At 45.7% G+C, this 24,224-nt stretch overlaps 2 protein-coding genes across 10 annotated transcripts in view; both read right to left on the bottom strand.

Moving 5' to 3' along the window:
• Positions 1-1,060: 1,060 nt before the first annotated feature.
• Positions 1,061-13,678, bottom strand: LOC125348421 (complement C1q and tumor necrosis factor-related protein 9). Of its 2 annotated transcripts, none has more exons than XM_048341647.1 (4): positions 13,674-13,678; positions 5,180-5,361; positions 3,525-3,587; positions 1,061-2,066 (listed from the first exon to the last, which is right to left on the bottom strand). In XM_048341647.1, the coding sequence occupies exons 2-4, from the start codon at positions 5,343-5,345 to the stop codon at positions 1,294-1,296; spliced, it is 1,002 nt and encodes a 333-aa protein (XP_048197604.1). In that variant the 5' UTR covers positions 5,346-5,361; positions 13,674-13,678; the 3' UTR covers positions 1,061-1,293. The 2 variants fall into 2 exon arrangements, with proteins under 2 accessions (XP_048197604.1, XP_048197602.1); XM_048341645.1 differs by lacking the exon at positions 13,674-13,678 and adding an exon at positions 8,660-8,701.
• Positions 13,679-16,960: 3,282 nt separating this feature from the next.
• Positions 16,961-24,224, bottom strand: part of Spata13 (spermatogenesis associated 13) — a 120,405-nt gene continuing 113,141 nt past the window's right edge. For all 8 annotated transcript variants that reach the window (XM_048341635.1, XM_048341638.1, XM_048341636.1 and 5 more), the window contains 4 exons: positions 23,706-23,835; positions 20,296-20,668; positions 18,704-18,778; positions 16,961-17,826 (listed from right to left, as the gene is read on the bottom strand). In XM_048341635.1, coding sequence (XP_048197592.1) covers positions 17,651-17,826; positions 18,704-18,778; positions 20,296-20,668; positions 23,706-23,835 — 754 coding nt within the window. In that variant the 3' untranslated portion in view covers positions 16,961-17,650. The remainder of the gene's footprint in view (positions 17,827-18,703; positions 18,779-20,295; positions 20,669-23,705; positions 23,836-24,224) is intronic.

Raw genomic sequence — 24,224 nt, 5'->3', positions numbered from 1 at the left:
ATCTTATGTCAAAAGGTCTTAGCTTAAAGGGCTGGGGATATGGCCTAGTGGCAAGAGTGCTTGCCTCGTATACATGAGGCCCTGGGTTCAATTCCCCAGCACCACATATACAGAAAATGGCCAGAAGTGGTGCTGTGGCTCAAGTGGCAGAGTGCTAGCCTTGAGCAAAAAGAAGCCAGGGACAGTGCTCAGGCCCTGAGTCCAAGCCCCAGGACTGGCCAAAAAGAAAAAAAAAAGGTCTTAGCTTAAAGAAGCACCGGGCTACTCAGAAGGCTGAGATCTGAGGATTATGGTTTGAAACTAGCCTGGGCAGGAAAGTCCATGAGACTCTTAGCTCCAATTACCTACTAAAAGGAAAGAAATAGAGCTGTGGTTCAATTGGTAGAAAAAGCTAAAGGACAGCAGCACTCAGGCCCCGAGTTCAAGCCCCAGTACTACCCGTCCCCTTCAAAAAATTCTCAGCGTAAAAGTGTTTCGCATTGACTTAAGCAGGCCTAATTACTGCAAAAGTGTAGAAGAAGAAAATCATATTATTTAGTTCAGTCTCTGCCCAATAAGAGACATGAGGCACAGAAAAGCTGAACATAGAAGCCCAATTCAATTTTTTTGTAATATTCAGGGAATTGGTCATTTATTGTATCTTCTTTTGGGTTTTTGACACAATGTCACACTGTGTAGTTCCAAAGGCCTCAAACTTGCTGTGTGACCTAGGCTGGCCCTGAAGTCATTGATCTTTCTGCCTCAATTGGCCAAACGTTGGAATTCAATGTGTGTAACTGCCACACTTGGCAAAGAAATTTGTTTTCTATGGTTCCAAAGATTGGGAAATCCAATAACACAGCATGAGTCACTGAGGAGGGCTTTCTTGATGTCTGATAAGATAGCAGAGAGCATTTGTCTCCAGTTGACTGGAAGAAAAAATCCTTAGATGGAGGTGTGGCTCATGAGGGAGAGCACCAGCCTTGAATGAAGAAGCTAAGCAAGAGGTAGGGGAGGCTCTGAGTTCAAATCCTAGTACCAGCACAGACACACACAAACACGCACACACAGATACAGTAAATCAATAAACAAGCAAGGCAACTTTTATTAACAATTGTATTCACTTGAAGATTGTAAAAGCTACCTAGAGCCAACTATAGGAGTCATCACAAGTCCTGTTTTTGCCCCCCCCCCCTTTTGGGGGGCAGAGAATTTCAGTCACAAATTTGAGGAATTCATCTCATCGAATCATCCAGTCGCTTCCATCACCAAGCTCCTTCCGCCAGGGGAAGCAGTCGATGGGCCGAGTCTCCATCATGCACTACTAAACAGCAGGAATCCCGTGAACGTGGTGTCATCGTCCTCATCGGCAAACAAGCCATTGAACCTCTCTCCTCCTGTCACCTGCATCCACACCTCGTCCCCAAGCTTCAGCTCTAAAACCAGCCCGGCCGAGGCCTGATCTTCAGAGCTCATGTAACCATCCTTCGTGTGCAAGATTTTTACCCCATTCTTCACCAAAGCTACCTGCACGTTCCGGGAGAACACGGTGATGTGATAGGTGAAATAATACACGCCGGCCACATGGCAGGTGAATTTCCCCGTGGCAATGTTATAATGGTGGAATTCATTGTATAGGATCTTATCAAACACGATGGGAACATCCGGAGAAGGAAACTTACTGAGGACGGTGAGACCCACCGTAAAAGCACTTTTGGGCAAGGCAGGTGTCTCCCCAATTTTCCCCTTTTCTCCTCGATCTCCTTTCCAGCCTCTTATTCCCCGGCTGCCTGGCTCACCCTGAGGTCCCATGGGTCCAGCTTCTCCCTTGGGACCTGGTTTGCCAATGGGGCCTACAGGACCAGGTAAACCCTTGGGACCCAAGGGCCCGGTGTGGCCTCTTAGCCCTTCCGGACCAGTTGGGCCTATGTCCCCTTTCTCTCCCTTCTGCCCCTGAGGGCCAGTCTCTCCCTGGAGGCCAGGCTCTCCCACGGAGCCGATGGATCCCTTTGGCCCGTGTTTCCCTGGGGGGCCTCGAGAGCCCGGGTCACCTTTGGTGCCTTTTGCTTCAACCTTGCCATCTTCTCCTAAAGAGAAGAAGTGAAGAAAGAGGGGATGTGTGAAAGCTGATATCTGAGGATTCCTAGTCAAGGCCAGCCTGAGAAGGAAGGCCCAGAAGAATCGTACTTCTTGAGGAACCAGCCAGAAAAGCTGCAACTTGGTTTTGTTTTCTTTTTGTCTTGTTCATCGCGTTTGTTGGTGGGGTATTGTTGGTGGGGTAAGGGGGAACAAATGCAGCAGTGGTACTCACTGGACACTATGTTGAAAATGAGCTATGCAGCTTGGGGGGGGGGATGGGAGGGAAAAACTGGGAGGGAAGGAAGAGTGACATTGTCCAAAATGAAATGTATTACCTGTCTTACTTAAAAGTAATCCCTCTGTATATCACCTTTATAGTAACAATTAAAAAATAAAATAAAAGCTGGAGCTGTGGTTCCAATGGTAGAGAGCTAGCCTTGCGTGAAAGAAGGATTAGAGACAGTGCCCAGTTCAAGTCCCACAAAACAAATGAATAAATAAGCTTTGTAATTGATACAAGATGGTATGTAATTTATGTTCTCCCAAATTATTTGTATGTTAGTATGCACTCACAGATGTACGTGCACACATACACACACACCCCTCTTTCTAGTATGTGCAAGTGCTGGAGCTTGAGCTCTGGACCCCATACTCTCACTTGGCTTTTTCCACTCATGGCTGGTGCTCTACCCTTTGAACCACACTGCAACTTCCAGCTTTTTGCCAGTTATCTGGAGATGAGAGTCTCTTGGATTCATCTGTTCAGGCTGGCTTCTAGTTGCATTCCTCAGATCTCAGCCTTCTGAGTAGCTAGGATTACGGACTTGAGCCACTAGTACCTAGCTCTAAGTGTCCATGTTTAAATGGCCCAAAGAAATACCCCATGCCATAAAAGGTCATAGAAGTTCAAAGGTCAGCCTTCATGCCTACAGCATTGGAGGAACAAGGATACACTCATTTCCACGGTGTGTGACTGCTTTCATTGCATTGTGGTGAAGGAGGTGACCAATTGGCCCACAAAGCTGAAAAGATTTGCTGTCTCTTTTCAGAAAGTGTTTATAGCCCTCATGCATTCTGCACTGAGAGTTGCCTGGACTGGGCGCTGGTGGCTCACACCTATAATCCTAGCTACTCAGGAACCTGAGATCTCAGGATTACAATTTGAAACCAGCCTGGGCAAGAAAGTCCATGAGACTTTTATCTCCAAGTAACCACCAAAAGGTCAGAAGTGAAGCTTTGGCTCAAGTGGTAGAGCATTAGACTTGAGTAAAGAAGTTCAGGAACAGTGCTCAGTCCTTGAGTTCAAGTCCTAAGACTGGCTCCAACAGAAAAAGAGAAAATAAAAGAGTTTCCTGGGCTACTGGCTCCTAAGTGCCGCAGACAGGACTCCAAAGAATCATTTAACACTTATTATGAACCCCTGAAATAGTTCAAGTTCAGCATTAAATTGTTCCTCAGTTACTCACCTCGTTCTCCTTTCTCTCCGCTCACTCCGTCTTTCCCTGGGCCCCCGGGATGGCCTGGTTCACCTAGGTAGAAGAGAAAGAAACACACAAGCTATGAAATTCAAGTTCCTATTTCCCTGGCCATTGGTCTCCATGGGCAATGGATGGTGGAGGGTTCTGGGCCTGACCCCACCCCTGATGGACATCCCTTCCTTTCCATCAGTGTGGGTGGAGAGAGACGGATATGGTCGAGCACATGGTTAAGAGGAATGAGTGATGAGATGGACTGGGTGATTCCCCAAAGTTTCAGCCAAGGAAAGAAGGCTGAGAAAGGGAGTAAACAGTAATGATACCCATTTTACAGCAGTGTCTTTTTCCCCTTCCTCCTTCCCTTCCTATTTTCCTTTCTCTTTCTCCTTCCTTCCTGTTTCTTTTTTCTTTTTCTTTTCTTTTTTTTTTTTTGCCAGTCCTGGGGCTTGAACTCAGGGCCTGAGCACTGTCCCTGGCTCCTTTTTGCTCAAGGCTAGCATTCTGCCACTTGAGCCACAGTGCCACTTCTGGCCGTTTTCTGCATATGTGATACTGGGGAATTGAACCCAGGGCTTCATGTATACGAGGCAAGCACTCTTGCCACTAGGCCATATCCCCAGCCCTTCCTTCTTGTTTCTGTCCTCTCTTTCTGTCCCTTCCTTCCTTCCTTCCTTCCTTCCTTCCTTCCTTCCTTCCTTCCTTCCTTCTTTCCTTCCTTCCTTCCTCCTTCCCTCCCTCCTTCCCTTCCTTCATGTTTAGGGACTTGAACTTAGGGCATTGTGCTCCAAGGCTTTTTTTTCCTCAAGCCACTTGAACCACATCTCCATTTCCAGACTTTGGCTTATCAACTGAAGAGAAGAATCTTCTGGAGTTTTCTGCCCAGGCTGGCTTTCAACTGCAATGCTCAGATCTCAGCCTCCTGAGTTCCTAGGGTCACAGGCATGACCTTGCTGGCTCAGTTGTACAGTGAACACCACTTGAGGTAGTGTGAGGAACTCTCATGGCATCCCGCAAGTATGTGAATCCCCCATGGATTGTGGCTATAGGATTGCTGCCTGTTAGGCAGGCCTGGTCACTACCACTGTTGTTGGGCTGTCACACCCCAGAAATGCTTGCACACATGTAGCAGCTGATTTCCTTAATAATGACCCCAAAGTGACCTTGGCAGTGACATTGACAACTGGATCTACTGTTGGCCTACAATTGTTCCCTTTTATTGTTACATTTTGTTAATGTCCTACTGTACCTAATTTGCCTGGAGTTCTGTGCATACGGGGGGAAAAAGCCATAGTAAATTTAGGGGTCAGTACTGTGTGTTTTCAGGCACCCAATGCCCTCCCTGGCACCCAATGCCAGCTCCTAAGTACTACTGGCCTCATGTTGCTGAAATTCTGTCACCAATGTGACCAAGTCAGCAAGACAGATGGCCTCTTCTAGCACCGAAATGCCTCACTGGGTCAGTGACCACAGTTATCACTAGGGATGTGGACAGGATCCTGTTGGCCTTGTCTCCAAGGCATAACACGAGCAGGATCAGGCCATTCTCTGACTTTCAACCTATGGGTGGCCAGGACTCCGTGGGTGATGCAAAACTCCACAGGATTGAATGAGTAGGTAGGTGACAGTTGATGGAGGATGCTGAGTACCTGGGTCCCCTTTGTCACCCTTTGCGCCATCCCGTCCATCTCTTCCGGGTAGGCCATTGTGACCTGGATTTCCAGGGATGCCGGAATACCCTTGCCGACAAGTGTCCTGGGGGCTCACAGCACCTGTGCAGACCCCCGCAGCCACCAGGAGACACCAGATCCTCATGGTCAGATGACACACGCTAAAGCAGAAAGAGGAAAACCACTAGGTCATGGACACAGCCTCTGCTCCTGGCAGGAAGAAATGGGGGGGGGGGGGCACCCAGCAGGCTCTCCTGGAATGCACTGAGTGAGCAAAGGCGGAAGTGATGGCTTGGAAAAAACCAATTGCAATCAGAAGGAATGTTGCTGAGAAGTGGAGCCGAGAAGAATGTGAGCTCCAGGCCGGCCTGGAAAACGAAAGAATGTCGTCCTAGGAGGTGACACACGATAGCTCAAGACTAGTCCTCTATCACTTGAACCAGAGCTTCACTTCTGGCTTCACTGGTGATAAGAGCCTCAAGGACTTGCCTATCCAGGCTGGCTTCCAACTATGATCCTAAGATCTCAGCCTCCTGAGTGGCTAGGATCACAGGTGAGAGCTAGAAGCACCCAACTTGGGACTCATCTTCATAGGAACAACAAATGTGGAAGCCACATTTAAGGTGAGACCACATATTTATTGTTTCAATTTGAGCAAGTCACTTTTTTGAGCCAGAGAAGAAAAGAATGCTTGCTTGTCTTGAAAGGCCAATGTAACACCAAATTTGACATAATATACATGGAAAGAACACATTATAAACACATGAACACAGAATTACTTCCTGATCCATCCAAGAATATACTCAAAAGAATGGCAAGACTTGTCTGGCTAGAGATGGTGGCTCATATCTGGAACCCTAGCTACTCAGAAGGCTGAGATCTGAGGATTTTGGTTTGAAGCCAGCCCAGGCAAGAAAGTCAGTGAGAATCTATCTCCAATTGACCAGAAAAAAAGCGAAAGTAGAGCTTTGTCTCAAGTAGTAGAGCACCAGATGGAGCAACAAAACTAAGTGACAATGCCCAGGCTTAGCCTGGTGCCACTGGCTCATGCCTGTAATCCTAGCTGTTCAGGAGGCTGAGATCTTGAGGATCAAAATTTGAAGCCAGTCCAGACTGAAACAACTGAGATTCCATCTTCAATTAACTAGCAAAATACTGAGCTGGAGGGATGGCTCAAGTGGTAGAGCACCAGCCACGAGCAGGAAAGCAGAGAAAGAACATTAGGCCTTGAATTGAAACTCTTGGTACTGCAAAAAAAAAAAAAAAAAAAAAGGAATAAAGAAAAAGAAAGGAAGGGAAGAAAAAAAAGAAAAAGAGGGGAAGAGCTCAAAGTATCATGTACATTGTGTAGGTACATATGCATATATGCATATTGAAGAAAATATATGCAGATAAAAAGTAAAGGTGCATGGTTTCTTAGAGTGGTGAAATGGTACAAGTGTCCCTGGTGTGTGTGCGTGTGTGTGTTGTTTTTTTTTTGGTGGGTCGTAGGGCTTGAACTCTGCCTAGGTGCTGTCCCTGAGCTCTTTTGCTCAAGGCTAGTGTTCTGCCACTTTGAGCCACAGCTCCATTTCTAGTTTTCTGGTTGTTAATTGGAGATAAGTCTCACAGACTTTCCTGACAGGGCTGGCTTTGAACCATGGGACTCAGGTCTCAGCCTCTTGAGTAGCTAGGATTAATGTGTGAGCCACCAGCACCTGGTGCTAGTTTTTTTTTTGTTTGTTTGTTTTGTTTTTTACTTTTTCCTAGGTATTTATAAAAATTAGCTAGATTATTATCCAAAGGACCATTGCGCCATCTTGTGGGAGTTTCTGAGTAACACAGGGCACAGTCTAAAGCAAAGCAAGTGGTTTGGGAAAAGGAAAGGCAGGTGTTTCCTTCTGAAGTCACAAACAGCTCTTTCAGGAAACCGGGGTGGGTTTTCTCAAGGCCAAATCCATCCATAGCTGCTATCTCTGTTTAACTCAGAAGTGGCTGACAGAAGTCAAAGGCCAGCCTTTGTTGGGGGTGTATACTTCTCCTTTCAACTTTCCCAAGTATGCAGTACAAGTTGCTTCAGACACTCACACACACACACACACACACACACGGTCATAAAGATGTCAAATTGGGGGGCTGGGAATATGGCCTAGTGGCAAGAGAGCTTGCCTTGTATATATACATGAGGCCCTGGGTTCGATTCCCCAGCACCACATATACAGAAAACGGCCAGAAGTGGCGCTGTGGCTCAAATGGCAGAGTGCTAGCCTTGAGCAAAAGGAAGCCAGGGACAGTGCTCAGGCCCCGAGTCAAGGCCCAGGACTGGCCAAAAAAAAAAAAAAAAAAAAAAAAAAAAGATGTCAAATTGGTATAGATTCTGTCTGCCTCCCATAGAGAAGAGCTAATATAAAACCAGAATGGTTTATTTACTTATCTATTTGCCAGTACTGGGATTTGAACTTAGGACTTCCCTGCTTGCTTGCCTCATTTGCCAAAGTAGGGGCCTGTGGCATAAGTAGTGGCACTCTACCCAAATATTTAAAATTTATCCTCACTTGCAGGAATCTGTGGAATAAGCTTTTCGATATAAGGTTTCCCCTGTGTATCCTAGACTGCTCTATAGCTCTGAATTCACCTTTCTCAGCTTTCTGAGTGCTCTGATTAAAGGTGTGCACCACCACACTTGGCTAGCTGAGCAATGCTGATTGAAACTCAGCTTCCTATGTAGAAATGTGGAGGATGAACACCCCAGTGGCCCTCTTTCCCTGACAACCTAGGAAACTACATATTTCTAAGGTGCCTTTATTGGAAATATTTTCCTCTATATCTTCGACACATTGTACATTTTATGAATTTCTTCTTCAACCCATAGAGTGTTTGACTATACTGTACAAATTAGTATAAACCATGAATATAAAAGCATACACATTATAGCCAGGTGCCAGTGGCTCATTCCTCTAATCTCAGCTACTCAGAAGGCTGAGGCCTGAGAGTCATGGCTCAAAGCCAGCCTGGATGGAGGAGGAGGAGGAGGAGGAGGAGGAGGAGGAGGAGGAGGAGGAGGAGGAGGAGGAGGAGGAGGAGGTACACATTAGAATGTATGCAAAATGAGCTACAAGCTTTTCTAGAAAGCTCTCTAAGAAGGTCCATTATTTACTCTTAATGGCTTACTCAATGATTTTTCAGCTGCTAGATCTAACAGAAGAATTCCCAAAGCTGCTTTCTTTTACACATTTGCAAACGTCCATCTCTGTCTTACCCAAAGCTTTCTAAGCCATCAGACTCCTTTTCAAAGGAGTGGCACCATGCTCATTGAATCTCTAGCTGGCCCCACCAGAGCTGCAAGAAATTCCAACATCTGGGGGCCATCAGAGGGTGGAAGGGAAGGGTGGGAAGTCCTTCTCCTTGGCTGTGGACGGGAGAGATTCTCTCTGGATTCCAGCTTCCAGCTGCCTGTAAGATCCCTTCCCCAATGCTTACCTGAATCGCAGGACAGCAGGCAGGACCCAGGTTCTGTGCAAGTCAGGAATCCCAGAAAACTAAGGAAAATCACACTGTTCCTGCTCCGAAATTCCCTTGTGGATGTGACGGTAAAACAGCAGGAAGAGGAGGGAGTGGAGGGAGGTCTTGGAAGAAGTTCAAAAATGGCAGTAGTAGCAGGGCACCAGTGGCTCACGTCTGTAATCCTAATGACTCAGGAGGCTGAGATCTGAGGATCACAGTTCAAAGCCAGCCCAGGCAGGAAAGTATATGACACTCTTATCTCCAATTAACTACCAGAAAACTGGAAGTGGCACTGTGGCTCAAAGGGCTAGAATACTATCCTTGAGCTGAAGACCTCAGGGACAGCACTCAGACCCTGAGTTCAAGCCCCATGACTGACACACACACACACACACAAAGGCAGTAATAATGGGTGGTGGTGGCTCTCACCTGTAATCCTATCTATTGAGAAGGCTGAGTTGAGAGCTAAGGATCAAAGTTCATTTTTGTTTTTGTTTTTCAGTGGTGGGGCTTGAACTCAGGGACTAGGCAATTGTCCCTGAGCTCTTTTGCTCAAGGTTAGCACTCTACCACTTTTGAGTCACAGTGCCACTTCCTGAGGACCAAAGTTCAAAGCCAGATCTGTCAGGGAAATTTATGAGACTCTTATCTCCAATGAACCACCTAAAAACTGGAAGTAGAACTGTGGCTAAAGTGGTAGAGCACTAGCCCTGAATGAAAAAGCCCATGGACAATGCCCAGGTCCTGAATTCAGGCCCCATGACTCCAAATACATGCATACATGCATACATGCATACATACATACATACATACACACAAACATACATACATATATACATATGCAGTAATAGTGGGTGCTGGTGACTGATGTCTGTAATCCTAGCTACTCAGGAGGCTGAGATCTGAGGACTTCACTGCCCAGGCAATGAAGTCTTATCTCTAATTAAGTAGCAAAAAAGCCAATCTGGAGGTGTGGCTCAAGTGTTAGGGCTCTAGACTTGAGCAAAAAAAGCCAAGCAGAAGAGGAAGGCCTTGCCTGCATTCAAGCCCTAGTACTGGCATGCGTGCGCGCGCGCACACACACACACACACACTTGCACCAACCTTGAGTTAGGTAGCACTGATTAGTGCAGAAAAATAAACTCCCAGGCTCCTTCTCCCCCCTTCCTCCCAGCATATTGATTGATTGATTGACCTTATTTTTGTGCAGGTCCTGGGGCTTGAACTCAGGACCTGGGCACTGTCAGCTTTTTGCTGAGCCACAGCTCTGCTTCTGGCTTTTGAGAGCTTTTTAGTGGCTATTGGAGATAATAGTCTTGTGGACTTTGCTTCCTGGCTGGCTCTGAACCATGGTCCTCAGATCTCAGCCTCCCAAGTAGTTAGGACTACAGGTGTGAGCCACCAGTGCCTGGCTGCCAGTTCCTCTTGACTTTAGCAATCTGGATCAGCCCAGGACATATCCACCCCCACCCTGCCCATTGCTCTTTCTCCAATATCAGCTACTTGACAATACTTAACTTTTCCTGAGAAGTGTTCATTAACATTTATCTACAACTAAAGTGTTTCAATAGGACAACATTTTTTGGGGATTGGGTGTGGGTCAGTACTGGGGGCTCACATCACTTGAACCATTCCCCTAGCTCTTTCTAACTGTATTTTCAAATAGGGTTTTGCATTTATACCTTGACAGTGCTCTTTCTAGTTACATTCCCTGTGTAGCCGAGATGACACGTAGTACCACTATGCCCAGCTTTTTCTTGGTTGAGATGGAATCTCAATAACAACTGGAGTGCCAAATAAGCCAGGAACCACAATCTTTCCTGAGTAGTTAAGATTATAGAGGCGGGCCATTGTGCCCAGTCCCAACTCTATTTTGAGAGATATAAGGGGACACATGGTAGACTGTGTGGGGAGTGAGGCCTGCAGGTGCCAGCAACTTCATCTTAGTAGAGCTAGTAACATCCCAACTCTCATCTATCTATCCACTACCCATCCATCCACCCACCCATCCATCTATCTCCATCTATCAACCATAAATCTATCTATAGTCTATTATCAAGTATCTGTCTATAATCTACCTATCCATTATGGATTATGTCTATAACCTACCTATCCATTATCATGTATCTGCCTATAAACAGATTTATCTTTCATCTATCTATCTGCCTACCTGCCTTGTTCATGGTTCTTTTTTTTTTTTTTTTTGGCCAGTCCTGGGCCTTGAACTCAGGGCCTGAGCACCGTCCCTGGCTTCTTCCCGCTCAAGGCTAGCACTCTGCCACTTGAGCCACAGTGCCGCTTCTGGCCGTTTTCTGTATATGTGGTGCTGGGGAATCGAACCTAGGGCCTCGTGTATCCGAGGCAGGCACTCTTGCCACTAGGCTATATCCCCAGCCCCTTGTTCATGGTTCTTTGAGAGATCATCTTCCTATATAGCTCAATCTGACTTGGAAATCACAATTTTGGTTCTCAGCCTTCTGAGTGTTGGGCCTACAGGCATGTAGCACCAGTGGTGTTAGTGTCTCTCCCTCCCCCCTCAGCCCTCCCCTACACCTGAGACCTTCATAACCACCTTCCGCTCTCCTGCCCTGTCCCCCTCTCCCAAGTCATCCCTCTGCCTCAGATTTCATACCTGTTCTTCCCACTGCCACAGAGCCAGCTTCTGACTGGCCAGTGCTGGCTACAAGCTGCCTCTTCTCCAGTGCCACCCTGGGCCATGTGGCTGCGACAACCGGCCTCTACTCACCATTCCTGTCACTTTCATTCCAGCCACACAGACTCAGCTCCATCTCTGCTTAAACCTGCCTCACTTCATGACCCACCCCCCGCCCCCATGGGCTGATCTCCTCTGCCGCCCTGTAGTGAGTGGCCTTTGTCAGGATTCGATGCAGGTCCTCTGGCCTGGATAATCACCTCAGGAGTGGAAGGACCCATCTCCTCAAGTTGCTACCTGGAGAACTTAATCACACCTCACTTGTCTCCCCTATGCCCCAACAGCTAATACCCACCTGCCTGCCTGCCAACGACTCTGCCAGAATACCCTCATTCTCCATTTTGTACTATGCAGCCCTGTATGGCCTCCTTCAACCTCCTCCCTCCAAGCAGGGGGGCCCCAGGCTGGGTCTAAGAGGGCTGAGCAGAGCAGGCTGCTTGTAGTTTGGATGACCTAAGTGAACAAATCAAAACAAACAGCCCTGGCAACCCCATAAAGACTCTGATTACTCACAGCAAACAATGAGCAATTACTCTGCTGGTCTGAAACTCAACTAAAGAAGGAAACTGATGTGTATGCCAGTCCTTGGATTTGAACTCAGGGCTTGGGTGCTGTCTCTGAGCTTTTGTGCCAAGGCTAGAGCTCTAGTGCTTGAGCCACAGCTGTGCTTCCGGCTTTTTGGTGGTTAACTGGAAATAAGAATTTCATGGACTTTCCTGCCCAGGCTGGCTTTGATACGAGATCCTCAGACCTCAGTCGCCTGAGCAGGATTATAGGCATGAGCCATGTATGCCTGCCAAGAAGGAAATTCTGAATCACCCAGTCCCAAAGAGTAAGGACATCTAGAAATGGGGGGTGGGGGGGGGAGAAGGGGGGCACACCTCCCAGCTAGCCAAGGAGCCGGTCCTCCCATTGCTTTGGGTCAAAAGTTGCTACTTTGGGTCAAAAATTTACAGTAGCAACACCACCATCTGCTTAGCATGCAGGAAGTCCCAGGATCAGGGAAAAGCAACACCAACAAGCAAAATCCAAAGTAAGACTCCATTTCCAGCCTTGCTTCCATAGGTCCAATTCGATTTGTGTATTGGCTGTGTGTGTGTGTTGGTCCTGGGGCTTGAACTCAGGGCCTGGGGCCTGGGTACTTTCCTTTACCTTTCTCAGTCAAGGTTGGTGCTTTATCACTTGAACCACAACTCCCATGTTCAGCTTTTTTTGCTAGTTCATTGGAGATGAGAGTCTCAGATGTGTCTGCTTGGATTGCTTTCAAACCATGCTGTTCGGATTTCAGCTTCCTGAGTAGCTAGTAGCCCCCCTCTCTTCTTCTTCCTCTTCTTCTTTTTTTTTTTTAATAACTTAAATCTCTTATTGTACTACTCAAAAATCACTACCAGAACCCATTTGGCAAATTCATTTTAATATACAGATACAAAATGACAAGTATAAGATTCACAGCATTTACAAGAAATCATTTAAAATAATATTGTAATTTTGTATTTTTTTTTTTTTTACAAAAAACTTCATTTAATGAAAATACTTAGCTGGCAGAGCCTACTTCAGCTGGGAAAGCCAACTCACCAGCTCCCAAGTGTCACCTCTACAAACTTCTCCAGGAGACTCCTTCTTGATGATGCTGAGTCACAAGCTTACAAAAGTCTTACAAAGTAGGAAGCAGGTCACACACAGTGGTTCTGAACATGTACAAAAAAGACTGATACTTAAATTACAGAACTAATTCCAAGTGTTTTCTAGATACAAATGTCATCAGGCATGAGGCAATGTATATATGTGAGCCTTAGGGTCACCCTGCCTGTCCCCCAACCCCCAGCTAGGCATCTCCACCGATTGTCTTCTTTCCCCAAAGTCTTTTTGGTTTTAAATTTTGTGTCAGTACTGGGGCTTGAACTTAGAGCCTGTGCTTTTGCTTTTTAATCCCCCTCAAGGCTAGTATTCTGCTACTTGAGCCACAGTTCCATTTTCATTTTTGTTGTTGTTTGGGTTTTTTTTTTTTTTTTTTTTTTTTTGGTGCTGATCCTGGGGCTTGAACTCAGGGCCTGTCCCTGAACTTATTTAATGCAAGGCTAGTGTTCCATACTAGAGACACAGCTCTACTTTTGGCTTTTTGGTGGCTAGTTGGAGATAATCTCACAGACTTTCTTGCCCATGCTGTCTTTGAACTGAGATCCTCAGTTCTCAGCCTCCTAAGTAGCTAGGATTTCAGGTGTGAGCCATCAACATGTGTCTTTTTTGTTTCCCAGTCTTTATTTTTGGAGGGCAGACCTGAAGCTTGAACTCAGGGCCTGGTTACTGTCTTTGAGATTCTTTGCTCAAGGCTATCACTCTACTATTCGAGCCACAGCTCTATTTCAAGCTTTTGGGGTAGTTAATTGGAGATAAGAGTCTCATGGACCTTCCTGCCTGGGCCGGCTTCAAACCACAATCTTCAAATCTCAGATTCCTGAGTAGCTAGGATTACAGGTATGAGTCACTAGGCACCTAGCTATTTTTGTTTTCCCCCACCAAAGTCTTTGACATCCTGAAAATAAGCAGCTTGAGGGAGAACTATCTGCAGATGAAAGGAATAGATTCAACTTTGCTGGGGCTTAGCCGACAAGCCCAGTCTGATCTCCTGCCCTATAAAGTATTTTTACTCATACTTGGGGAAAATGTCTTCCAGGGGACACTTAAGCTTTTCCTCTCCTAGACAGAATGATGATGACAGCACCAGGGACCCAGGCCATGCACTGCTCTTTACTGCAAGCAAAGCTGTCAGTCCTGACCAATCATCAGCAATTCAGGCCTCCACAGCTTCCCACTGGGGCAAGATACCAGGGTCACCCTGCTCCCACAAAAGCTTTGCACTGTTTATTTGTTTTGTTTTTGTTGCCAGTCCTGGGGTGTGAACTCAGGGCCTGAGCACTGTCCCTGGATTTTTTTTGCTCAAGGCTAGCACTCTGCCTCTTGAGCCACAGCGCCACTTCTGGCTTTTTTCTATATATGTGGTACTGAGGAATCGAACCCAGGGCTTCATGTATACGAAGCGAGCACTTTACCACTAGGCCATATTCCCAGCCTCAAAAGCTTTGCATTGTGAACTGATTTTGGTTTGGTTTTATGGATCCTGGGGCTTGAATTCAGGACTTCACATCCTTGCTTAGCTTTTTTTTTTTTTTTTCCTCAAAGCTGGTGCTCTACCACTCAAGCTACATACACCTCCACCACCTCTGGCTCTTTGCTAGTTCTTTGGAGATTTAGAGTCTCACAAACAATGCAAATAATACCCCACAAAACCTCTGGCAAGCACCACACCAGACACCCTCTTTCAGTTTGGAGGCCAGAGACTAGACCTGTTATTTCTCTATGATTTTTCCCCCCCAAAGAATACTGCTTGTGATTGCTTATTCTCAACTGTTAGGCCAAAATTCAGAAGGTATTTCAGCTGTCTGTCTGAAGAGCTAGCACATTAGAGACAATAAAGAAAGTAGTAAAATGCATCAACATGTCCTATCTTCTTCTTTAGTCTAATCAAGAAGAATGTGTGTGTGGGGGGGTATTAACATATAAGATTCCCAATGAAATTCAATCTACACACAATTCAGGGAGTAGGTTTTGTGTTTTTCAAAAATCATGATTTACAGAAATTTAACAGCCTGAAAATAAAGATACTCCAGGCCTTTCATTTTTTACAGAACCCAAATATTTGGTAATAAGTCCAAAATAGGTAGATACTCTTTGTTTCTCTCTCCTTCTCTTTCTGTCTTTTTTTGTTGTTGTTGTTTTAGTTTTTGGAAACAGGGTCTTCACTAACATAGCCCAGGCATGGCCTTGAACTGCCACCCTTCCTGTTTCGGCTCCTCAAGTACTAGGATTATAAGCTTGCATTAGCATGCCCAGCTTCAAAGCAGAAATACAGATTTTTCAAGAAACCAAATCTGTTAGATCATACATTAGTTTTCAAAAATCCAAATAGGGGCTATATACATGAGACATTTGATCCAGTGATTTTTTTTTTTACACTATATAAAAGTTTAAACACACAAGCAACAACAAAAAACCCCAAACATGTCCTAGTGTTCAGGATTTGTCATTAGGAAGTCGGTGGAGATGGGTGGGAACCAGAAGTTGGGGCTCAGCTGGGAAATACATTAGACCAGGCCACAAAATTTAAAGCATTTCTTCATTGTTCATTGGCAAATTCCAAGGAGTTGGAAGCCCTCGCTGGAACTGAATACTCAATGGAAATGTAACAGGCGCCAAGTGATTCTCTTTATTTCCTTAAAGCAATTTTCTGAGTTTCAAAACAACACAATGGTTCCAAATGGCTTTACACATCAACGCAAGCACAGAAACAAACAGGTTAAGTATAGTTTCCAAACTATGTCATACCATTTTGCTAGCAAAAACGGCCACGATAGAAAAGCAAATGAAGTTGAGTTTATCTACTCAAGGTCACACATATGCACGCGTGTATGTACTTGTGCACATACCCCAGAGCACACACACACACACACACACACACACACACACACTTCCACACAGCACCTCTTCTGTCTCAACACAGGATTGAAGAACCTGCAGAAGCAGTCCTAGGCTTCTGGCCCCAGAGCAATGTCACCTCCCAGCAATAGACTCTAAGCTTGCAAGGCCCAAGAGAGGTTCTAGTTTGGGTTATCTTTGACATTACTTCCTTGAGGATATTTGGGGGTGAGAGGCAGAGGAGAGGAACAGATCTTTGAACTAACACATCTGTCTTTGTTTTGTGCCAGTCCTGGGGCTAGAACTCAGGGCCTGTCCCCTGAGCATTTTCTCTCAAGGCTAGTGCTCTACCACTTGAGCCAGAGCTCCAATTCTGGTTTGTTTGGTTTTTTGGTGGTTAACTGTAAATAAGAGTTCCACAGACTTTCCTGCCTGGGCTGGCTTCAGACTGTGATCCTCAGATCTCAGCCTCCTGAGTAGCTAACAATGTGTGTATCTGACATTACAGACTTACTTATTCTCAAGCACGAGGCTGAGAGAAGGAAGACTTTTGTAAGAACACCATCCAAAATGGAGTTGCTTACCCAGAAACCCACATGCTAGGTAATGATATCCTCCAGTCAGGGCACCAAGGAGGCAAAAAAAGAAAAAGTGAAGTCTGTCTCCTCCAGACACAGTCAAAATGACTTCCTCACACTTTCCAGTAGAGATAAGGAAAGGGAGACCACAATCCACTGGATTCTCTTAGCCTGTGTGACCTGATGATGCCCCCAAGCCTCCTTTACAAAGGCATCTCAGGAGCTGCTGTCATGCCCACCCACAGTAGTTCTGCTACAGCTAATGGCTATGCACTCTACTGGTTCCCATTCCTGTGACAAAGTGCTGTAGGCCACTAGGAAACCGACTGCTTTGCCTCTGGGGTGTCAGTCTTTGTAATTTCATTGGCAAGGAGTTAAAAGATCTCCATCAGGAGAGGTGCTTTTAAGACGCCTCGGAACACCTGCATTTATTTGCCTGTCAAACCTGAAGTCAATGAGCTTTGACATCATAAAACACTTGTGTGAATGGCAGTCTCTTAGGTTTATGCTTGAGGCCTTATCTACACAAGGCATGCAGCAGGCAAGGATCAACAGAGAGACCAATAGAAAGGCCAAACCAGCCTATGGTGGCATTTCTTCCTTGGCAGCTAGAATGCCAGGGGACAGACACCTCAGGGTACCGCCCTCACTTGCTGGGGAGGACGCTTGCACGGTTGCTTGGCACATGTGTGGCCTCGTTTGACACCAGAGCTGCAGCTCCCCAAAGGTTATACAGAAAAGAGAAAAACTCTTCTTGTAGGGATGAGTAGAATCATAGCAATTACCCCCAGACTGCTGATGAGTCCTTTCCACTCGAAGTCAAATGCAGGAAGAGCAACTGGATTGAGTTATTCCTCAGGGACTGGCATAGCTCAGGGACCTGCAGCATCAGTGTGCCTGTCCCCCAGCCTCAGCATCCTCCTCCCCTCCCCCCAAGAGCACAACTCTGGCTCCCAGCTTCCAGAACCTCCGATTGCACTGGACTCCCAGTGTAACATGAGGCTGGGTGTTCCTGACCTCTTCCCTTCCATGAAAGCGGCCGGGTCTCTGCAGGCAGCAGGCAAGGCTGATTCCCTCCCTCCTTCATCGGCGTTCCAAAGGAAGTGCTCAGCACTGGGCCCATGACCTGTCCATGGACTTCAGGTAGAGGAAATGCAGGTGCTGCTCCTCACAATAGGTCAAGGAGGCCTGGTCCTGCCCTGCTCATTTCCTGAAGGGCGTGAGTTTGTGGAAGGTATGCCAGAAGAGTGAGGGCTTCCTCTTGGGCTCAGCCAGGGCAAAGACCTGCTGTTGGGGGACGCTGGTGGGCACAGTGATGTGACGCTGGTGCAGGGGTGGCAGGCTCTGGTGGGGAGGGGCTGCTGGGCATCCGTTATAGCCTAACTCAGGGGGAGAACATGGGTCAGGTCACTCAACAAACAAGGGAATCTTATCCACATTCATCAAAAGCACAAGATAACAGCTATCCTAAGAAAAAGTACATTCAGTGAGACACAACATTCTCCTGAGCCCCGTGGCTGTCCACCTTCTAGATGTCCTATAGTTAATGACTGTTACCATGGGACCTTGTGCAACTGCCACCAACAGGGGAGAGGAGAGGAGACTCTTAAGTAGGAGGACCTCCAAATGGGACAATATATTTGGAAAGATTCAAAAGTAAGTGATGTGACTGGGCACTGTGGCTCATACTTGTAATCCTAGCTACTCAGGAGATGAGATCTGAAGACCACAGTTCAAAGGAACTCGGGCAGGAAAGTCCATGAGAGTCTTATCTCCAATTAACTACCAAAAAGCTGAAAATATGTTATGGCTCAGGTAGTAGAGCACTGCCTTGAGCAAAAAAGCTCAGAGACAATTGCCCAGGCCCTAATTTCAAACTCCAGGACCAACACAAACTACATGAATCAATAAAGCTATGCAAGAAACAGTTTTCACTGTACAAGCTACATAGCTCATGTCCCATATTTTCCAGCACCCAGAATTACTTGTAAGGATTTCAGTGATAATTAAAGAAATTTTGCTGGAAAAAAGTTTTCTCAAGCCCATGTCTCCCTAAAATATAAACAGTAACTCATACTAAGTGGCAGTTGCATTGTAATTTTACCTTGGATACTCTGCTTTGGGTTCATGTTTTTATTTTGTTATTTATTTATTTATTGTGTGTGTGTGTGTGTGCACACACACGCACGCACACGCGCATGCGCACACTCGTGTGCATGTGCATGCTAGTACTGGATCTGGAACTCCAAGCCTTACCTTTTGACTTGCTCTGTCCTGTCTTCTGAGCATTTAACATGGCGAGTTTCCTCTGGCTTTCCGGAATTTCCATTCCTAGATTGAGAAACAATTATTATCTATATTCAGAATATGAGAAAACATTTTGAAAAGAAATCCCTGTGCACATGGATACCAAGACTTTCATCCCTGACAACAACAAAGAACCTGGGGAGAGAAGAAGAGAAGGGGTGAAGAGAATGATGGGATTGCTATAAGGAGCCTCCAAATTACCCTCTACATTTTTACTATTATGGTAATGATTTTTGGTATTGGGTTGAACTCAAGGCCTCACACTAGCTAGGCAGATAATCTATCACTTGAGCCATGCCTCCAGCCCTTTTTCTTCTGGCTATTTTTGAGGTAGGGTCTTGCTTTATTGCCTAGGCTAGTATAGATGGCAATTCAGGTGACCGGGGTACATCACCATGCCTAGGTGCTCTATTGACAGGAAGTCTCATTATGTCATTTTGCGGAAGGAGGGGGGTTAGACTGGCCTTGATTCATAATCCTCTTAATTTCGACTTCCTAAATACTTAGGATTACAAGTGTGAGCCACAAGCACAGAAATTTTATTTGTTTTTGCTGGTATTGGGGCTTGAGCTCAGAGCCTGGGCATTGTCCCTGAGTTGTTTTGTTTTTGCTCAAGGCTAGCACTTAATCATTCAAACACACCTCCACTTCTGCTTTTTGCTAGTTAATTGGAGATAAGAGACTCACAGGCTTTCCTGCCTGGGCTGGCTTCAAACCATGATCCTCAAATCTTATCCTCTTGAGTAGCTAGGATTATAGGCCTGAGCCACTGTCATTTGTGTCTTTCAGTCATCTGACCCTGTCTGGAGAATTCTGGTAGAACAGGGTATCAAGCCCAATAGTGAGGCAAGCAGCCAATACATGGTAGCTGCAGGGAGCCAGACATAGAAGACCCTAATACAGTGAAAAGAGCTTTATGGAGAGTTCTGTACCCTCAGAGGAGGCCACAGGCAGATTGCTATCTGCCCTATGGAAGGTCTCAGAAGAGACTGCTTCTGAAGACAGGTTAGCCTAGCAGAGTCATCCTGTTAACTATATCATTGGCCCCCGGAAATCTATGGGTAAGAATAAAATCCAGGGGCAGGCCATGCCATAATATGGACAGTGTGGGACCAACCTATACAGATGGAAGAAGGAAGGGGCTATGGCTGGCTCATCACCCTGGATCATGTGACCCTTTAGGTCTACACTGACATGGGCTATGGTGACCAATGTCATCTACTGCTGAATCTGAACTGGACAGCTCATGCTCACAATTCTAATTTGCTTAGTCCTGAGTGGTGTCACTGACTGGTTTTAGTCTCCCAGAGTCACAAAAGATCACAGCCCAAAGGCTATCTTATACTGTGCTTTTGGTGCACCTGTATTTTGACATGTGCCATCTGTGGTGGTCTGGATTTGAGCCAGTTTAGGATTTATAACCCCTTTTTCTTTTCCCACAGTGGGATTTAGCTCTGAGAGAGTGGGCTGAGGCAGAGGAGGTGCAGGGCAGAGGTCAAAAGGCAGAGGTTGATGATCACCCAAAGCTGAGGGCTCCTCACCCATCTCCTGATCCTCTTGTACCCGCTGTCTCTCGTCTGCACAGGCCTGCAGCCATCTGGCCTTGTCTTCCTGTTTTTTGGCACAGAATAGATGGACCTCGTCTGCGGTCTTACTGATGAGCTTAAACGCGTTTCTCACACTGAGATTGCAGTCTTTGTCCCGCCCATCTTCCACATCAATCAGCTCCATCTCATCCATGTCCATGCGGCCTTTGTAGTACAGCATGTCCCTGCGTAGCAGATCCTTTTTGCAGACCACCAACTGGTGGTCAAACAGGAAGAAGGTCCGCTGCTGGCTCTTGCCCTGCTTAGTGATTCTAGTCAGTTCTCCAGAATGAATCAACTCAGAGCTGCGGTCTAGAATATCCAGGCCCTAGAGGGATAAAGTGACATATTTATTTATCTATCTATCTATCTATCTATCTATCTATCTATTTATTTTTGTGCCAGTACTGGGGAACTGTACAATACCTTAGCTATTCTGCTCAAAGCTGGGTGCTCTACCACTTAACCCACAGCTCCACTTCCATATTTTGGTAGTTAACTGGAGCTAAGAGTCTCATGGACTTTTCTCTCAGGGCTGGCTTGGAAGCATGATCTTAAGATCTCAGACCCCTGAGCAGCTAAGACTATAGGTGTGAGTCACCAACACCTGGCTCAAAGTGACTCTAGATCTTCCAACTTAGATTCCACGTGGTATCAAGGCACGAAGGAGCCTCAGAGACCATCCTTGGATTCCTACTTCCCTGAGACCACCCACTTTTTGTTCTCACACCCAGGAGGACAGGGTGTCAAAGGCTGGCCATCCCAACCTCTTTTGTGACCTCCTTGTCCAGGATATGTCTCTCTCTACTTTTTACTCAATGGCAAAATGTTCTAGTACCTCTGCATGGCCTGAAGCATCTTCCCGACCTGAATCTCTAAGCTAATGGAACCACACTAAGCTAATGGAACCCAGCCAAGATCTGAAACGCAGCTGAGCAAGATGAACCTTCAAAGCACACAAGATACATCAGAGAGGTTGTAACCCACAGGGGACACAGTACAACAGACCCTCATGATTCCCTCCCACCCCACCTCACCCTACCTTTTAAGTTTTGCTGCTAGTATTGAACTCAGGCCTGAATGCTTCCCCTTAGCATTTTCACTCAAAGCTAGCATTTGGGCCACTGTTCCACTGGCCTTTTGGTAGTTAATTAGGGATAAGAGTCCTCATGGACTTTCCTGTCTGGGCTGGCTTCAAATCACAATCCTCAGATTTCAGCCTCTTGAATAGCTAGGATTACAGGTGTGAGCCACTAGTGTCCAGTTTTCTCATGACTTTTGGGTTGGTATATAACAGTTCCCTGGAATAAGTAGTTGAAGGTCTTAGAAACAAAAGACCAGGCAGCAAAGAGACAGCAAGAAACGAGTAAATTTTGACAGTGAATGTCCCAAGATGGCAAAGGAAAAACACAATGTTTAAGCTGCTTGGGGATGATGGCACAGGCCTGTCATCCCAGATACTTAGGATGAGAATAAGAAGATTTGAGGTTTCAGACTACATCTAGTAAAAAGTTAGCAAGGTCCCTAGCTCCACAGACCAAGCTGGGGTGGTAGTGTACACCTGTCATCCTAGATACATGGGAGAAATAGGTAGAAGAATTGTAGTGCAGGTCAACCTGAACAAAACCACAAGACACTGGTCTAAAAAAATAACCTAAGTAGGCCACAGTGGTACATGACTAATCCTAGCTACCCAAAAGCTGAGTCTAAGAATCTTGATTCAAAGCCAGTCTGAGCATGATAGTTTGAGACATACTTTTCTCTAATTAACCAACAAAAACTGGAAGTGGAGCTGTGGTCCAAGTGGTAGAGTAACAGTCTTGAGAGGTAAAAGCTAGGGGACAGGGCTCAGGCTCTGAGTTCAGCCCTAGTATCAGCACAACAACAACAAGATCAATCAGTCAACTAACGAAATTAAGTCACCAAAAAGGACTAGGGTATGACTCAAATAGTTCTACCACTTAACTGTGAAGCTGTGAGTTTAAACCTAAAGTTCAAACACACACACACACACACACACACACACACACACACACCCCATTAGTTTGGATCTACTCCAGGGTTACCTTACAGCACATGGTAAGGCCTTTGACTTCATTTTGTAAGATTTCATTCTCCTCTAATCCCACTCATACACAATATGTTTTGGAGGCAAAAGAGCTTGAATTCGAAAAAAAAACAGTTCCATTAGTTTCCTGCCTGGAGCAATTTTATGCCCTAGATTCTCTTTTTAGAAAATAAAGGCGCCATACTCTGTCTCTCAGGTCAGCCTAAATTCTGGAAATCAAGGAGGCCATTGGAAAATAAATATTTCTTTAGACCTGTCACTACTATAGTCCACTTCAACTTCAATATTGTGTGTGGTGTGTGTGTGTGTAGGTCCTGGAACTTGAACTTAGGGCCTGAGCAGTGCTTTTTTTTTGCTCAAGGCTAGCTATTCTACCACCTGAGCCACAGCCCTGCTTCCTTTTTGTTGGTTAATTGGAGATGATAAATATCTCATGGACTTTCCTGTCTAGGCTGCTTCAAATTGTGATCCTCAGATCTCAGCCTCCTGAGTAGCTAGGATTACAGTGTGAGCTTCACCTGGCTTAAAAAATGAATTGTTTTGAGGTGGGGGGTGGAAGGGTTAATCCTAGGGCCTGGGCACTTGTCCCTGAGCATTTCCATTTAAGGCTAGTGCTCTAGTACTTGAGCCACGGTTCCACTTCTGGCTCATGAGATTGTTGAGAACATTGATGACTTACCAGATGTTAACTGTCAGACTAGTGCTTGGTATGTGGTAGATACAATACAAGCACTAGTTATTATTACCATATGCACAGACCTATGCATGTGTAAACAAGTAATAGTGGGTGTAACTATTAGACTCTGATTCCTGTGTGTTTGTGTTAGATCATATAAAGCCTCTGAGGCAAATATCACTTTCCTCCACACAGATCAAACTGTAGCAGTGACACTAGAGCCCCACACTCTACTGATGTGTGGTATGACCACCCATGACTGTCCCCTTGATCCTGTAGGGGACCACAGAAAGGGAAAGCTGGCTTTCTGTGTCAGGAGAGCCAGGAGCTAAGTAATCCACTGACACTAACACTCTTCAGGTTTTTATTTCTTGCGGGGGGGTGGGGGGGTAATAACGTAGTTGATGGTTCAATTCAATCCAACAATGTGCTTCAAAATAGATCATTTCTTTATGGTGTGTGGTGCGCGTGTGTGTGTGTGTGTGTGTGTGTGTGTGTGTGTGTGTATTTGTTAGGTAGAGGACTTCAAAGACAGAAAAAAAAGCGATGGGTAGTACTGTGTGTGTGTACACATCAACAAGGGTACATGTAAGTGTGCATGTGTGTGAGACTTGCACTCACCTCCCAGCCTACGATGGACAGCTGCCAGCGAGCGTTCTTGTCAATGCTTTCCAGTTTGCGTTTGCGCTCATTGATCAGGCAGGCCACATGCTTCATGGCCTCGTAGGCTGCCTTGATATTGTTGTAATCACTGCAAAATGCAAAGTTATTTTCAATCTCGGGACATGTGACTCACAAGGGAGGACTGACAAAATCCTGTACTCATCTCAAATGTGAATGAACCCATGGTCTAGACACAGGCATTTAAACAATGGCTATTGTTTCTCATGAATAGACCACAGTCTGCATAGGTTAAGGGAGCTGCTGGAACGCAATTCAGAATTCTTTGGAATAAGAATGTTATTTTCACTCATTTCTCAGAAATCACAATGAATGAAAGCAAATGCCACAAGAAGGTTTAGTCACAGTGACTAGAGATTTATTTTGATTAATACAAGGAATGGTCTGTATTATTGCTTTGGTTCTAACATAACTAGTTTTGCCATATAAAGTATGATTAAATTCATGTCAAAAGTAATT

Source organism: Perognathus longimembris, chromosome 3 (assembly GCF_023159225.1).
Source record: "Perognathus longimembris pacificus isolate PPM17 chromosome 3, ASM2315922v1, whole genome shotgun sequence".
NCBI classification, from domain to species: domain Eukaryota; kingdom Metazoa; phylum Chordata; class Mammalia; order Rodentia; family Heteromyidae; genus Perognathus; species Perognathus longimembris.
This window is presented reverse-complemented; position numbering and strand designations above follow the sequence as displayed.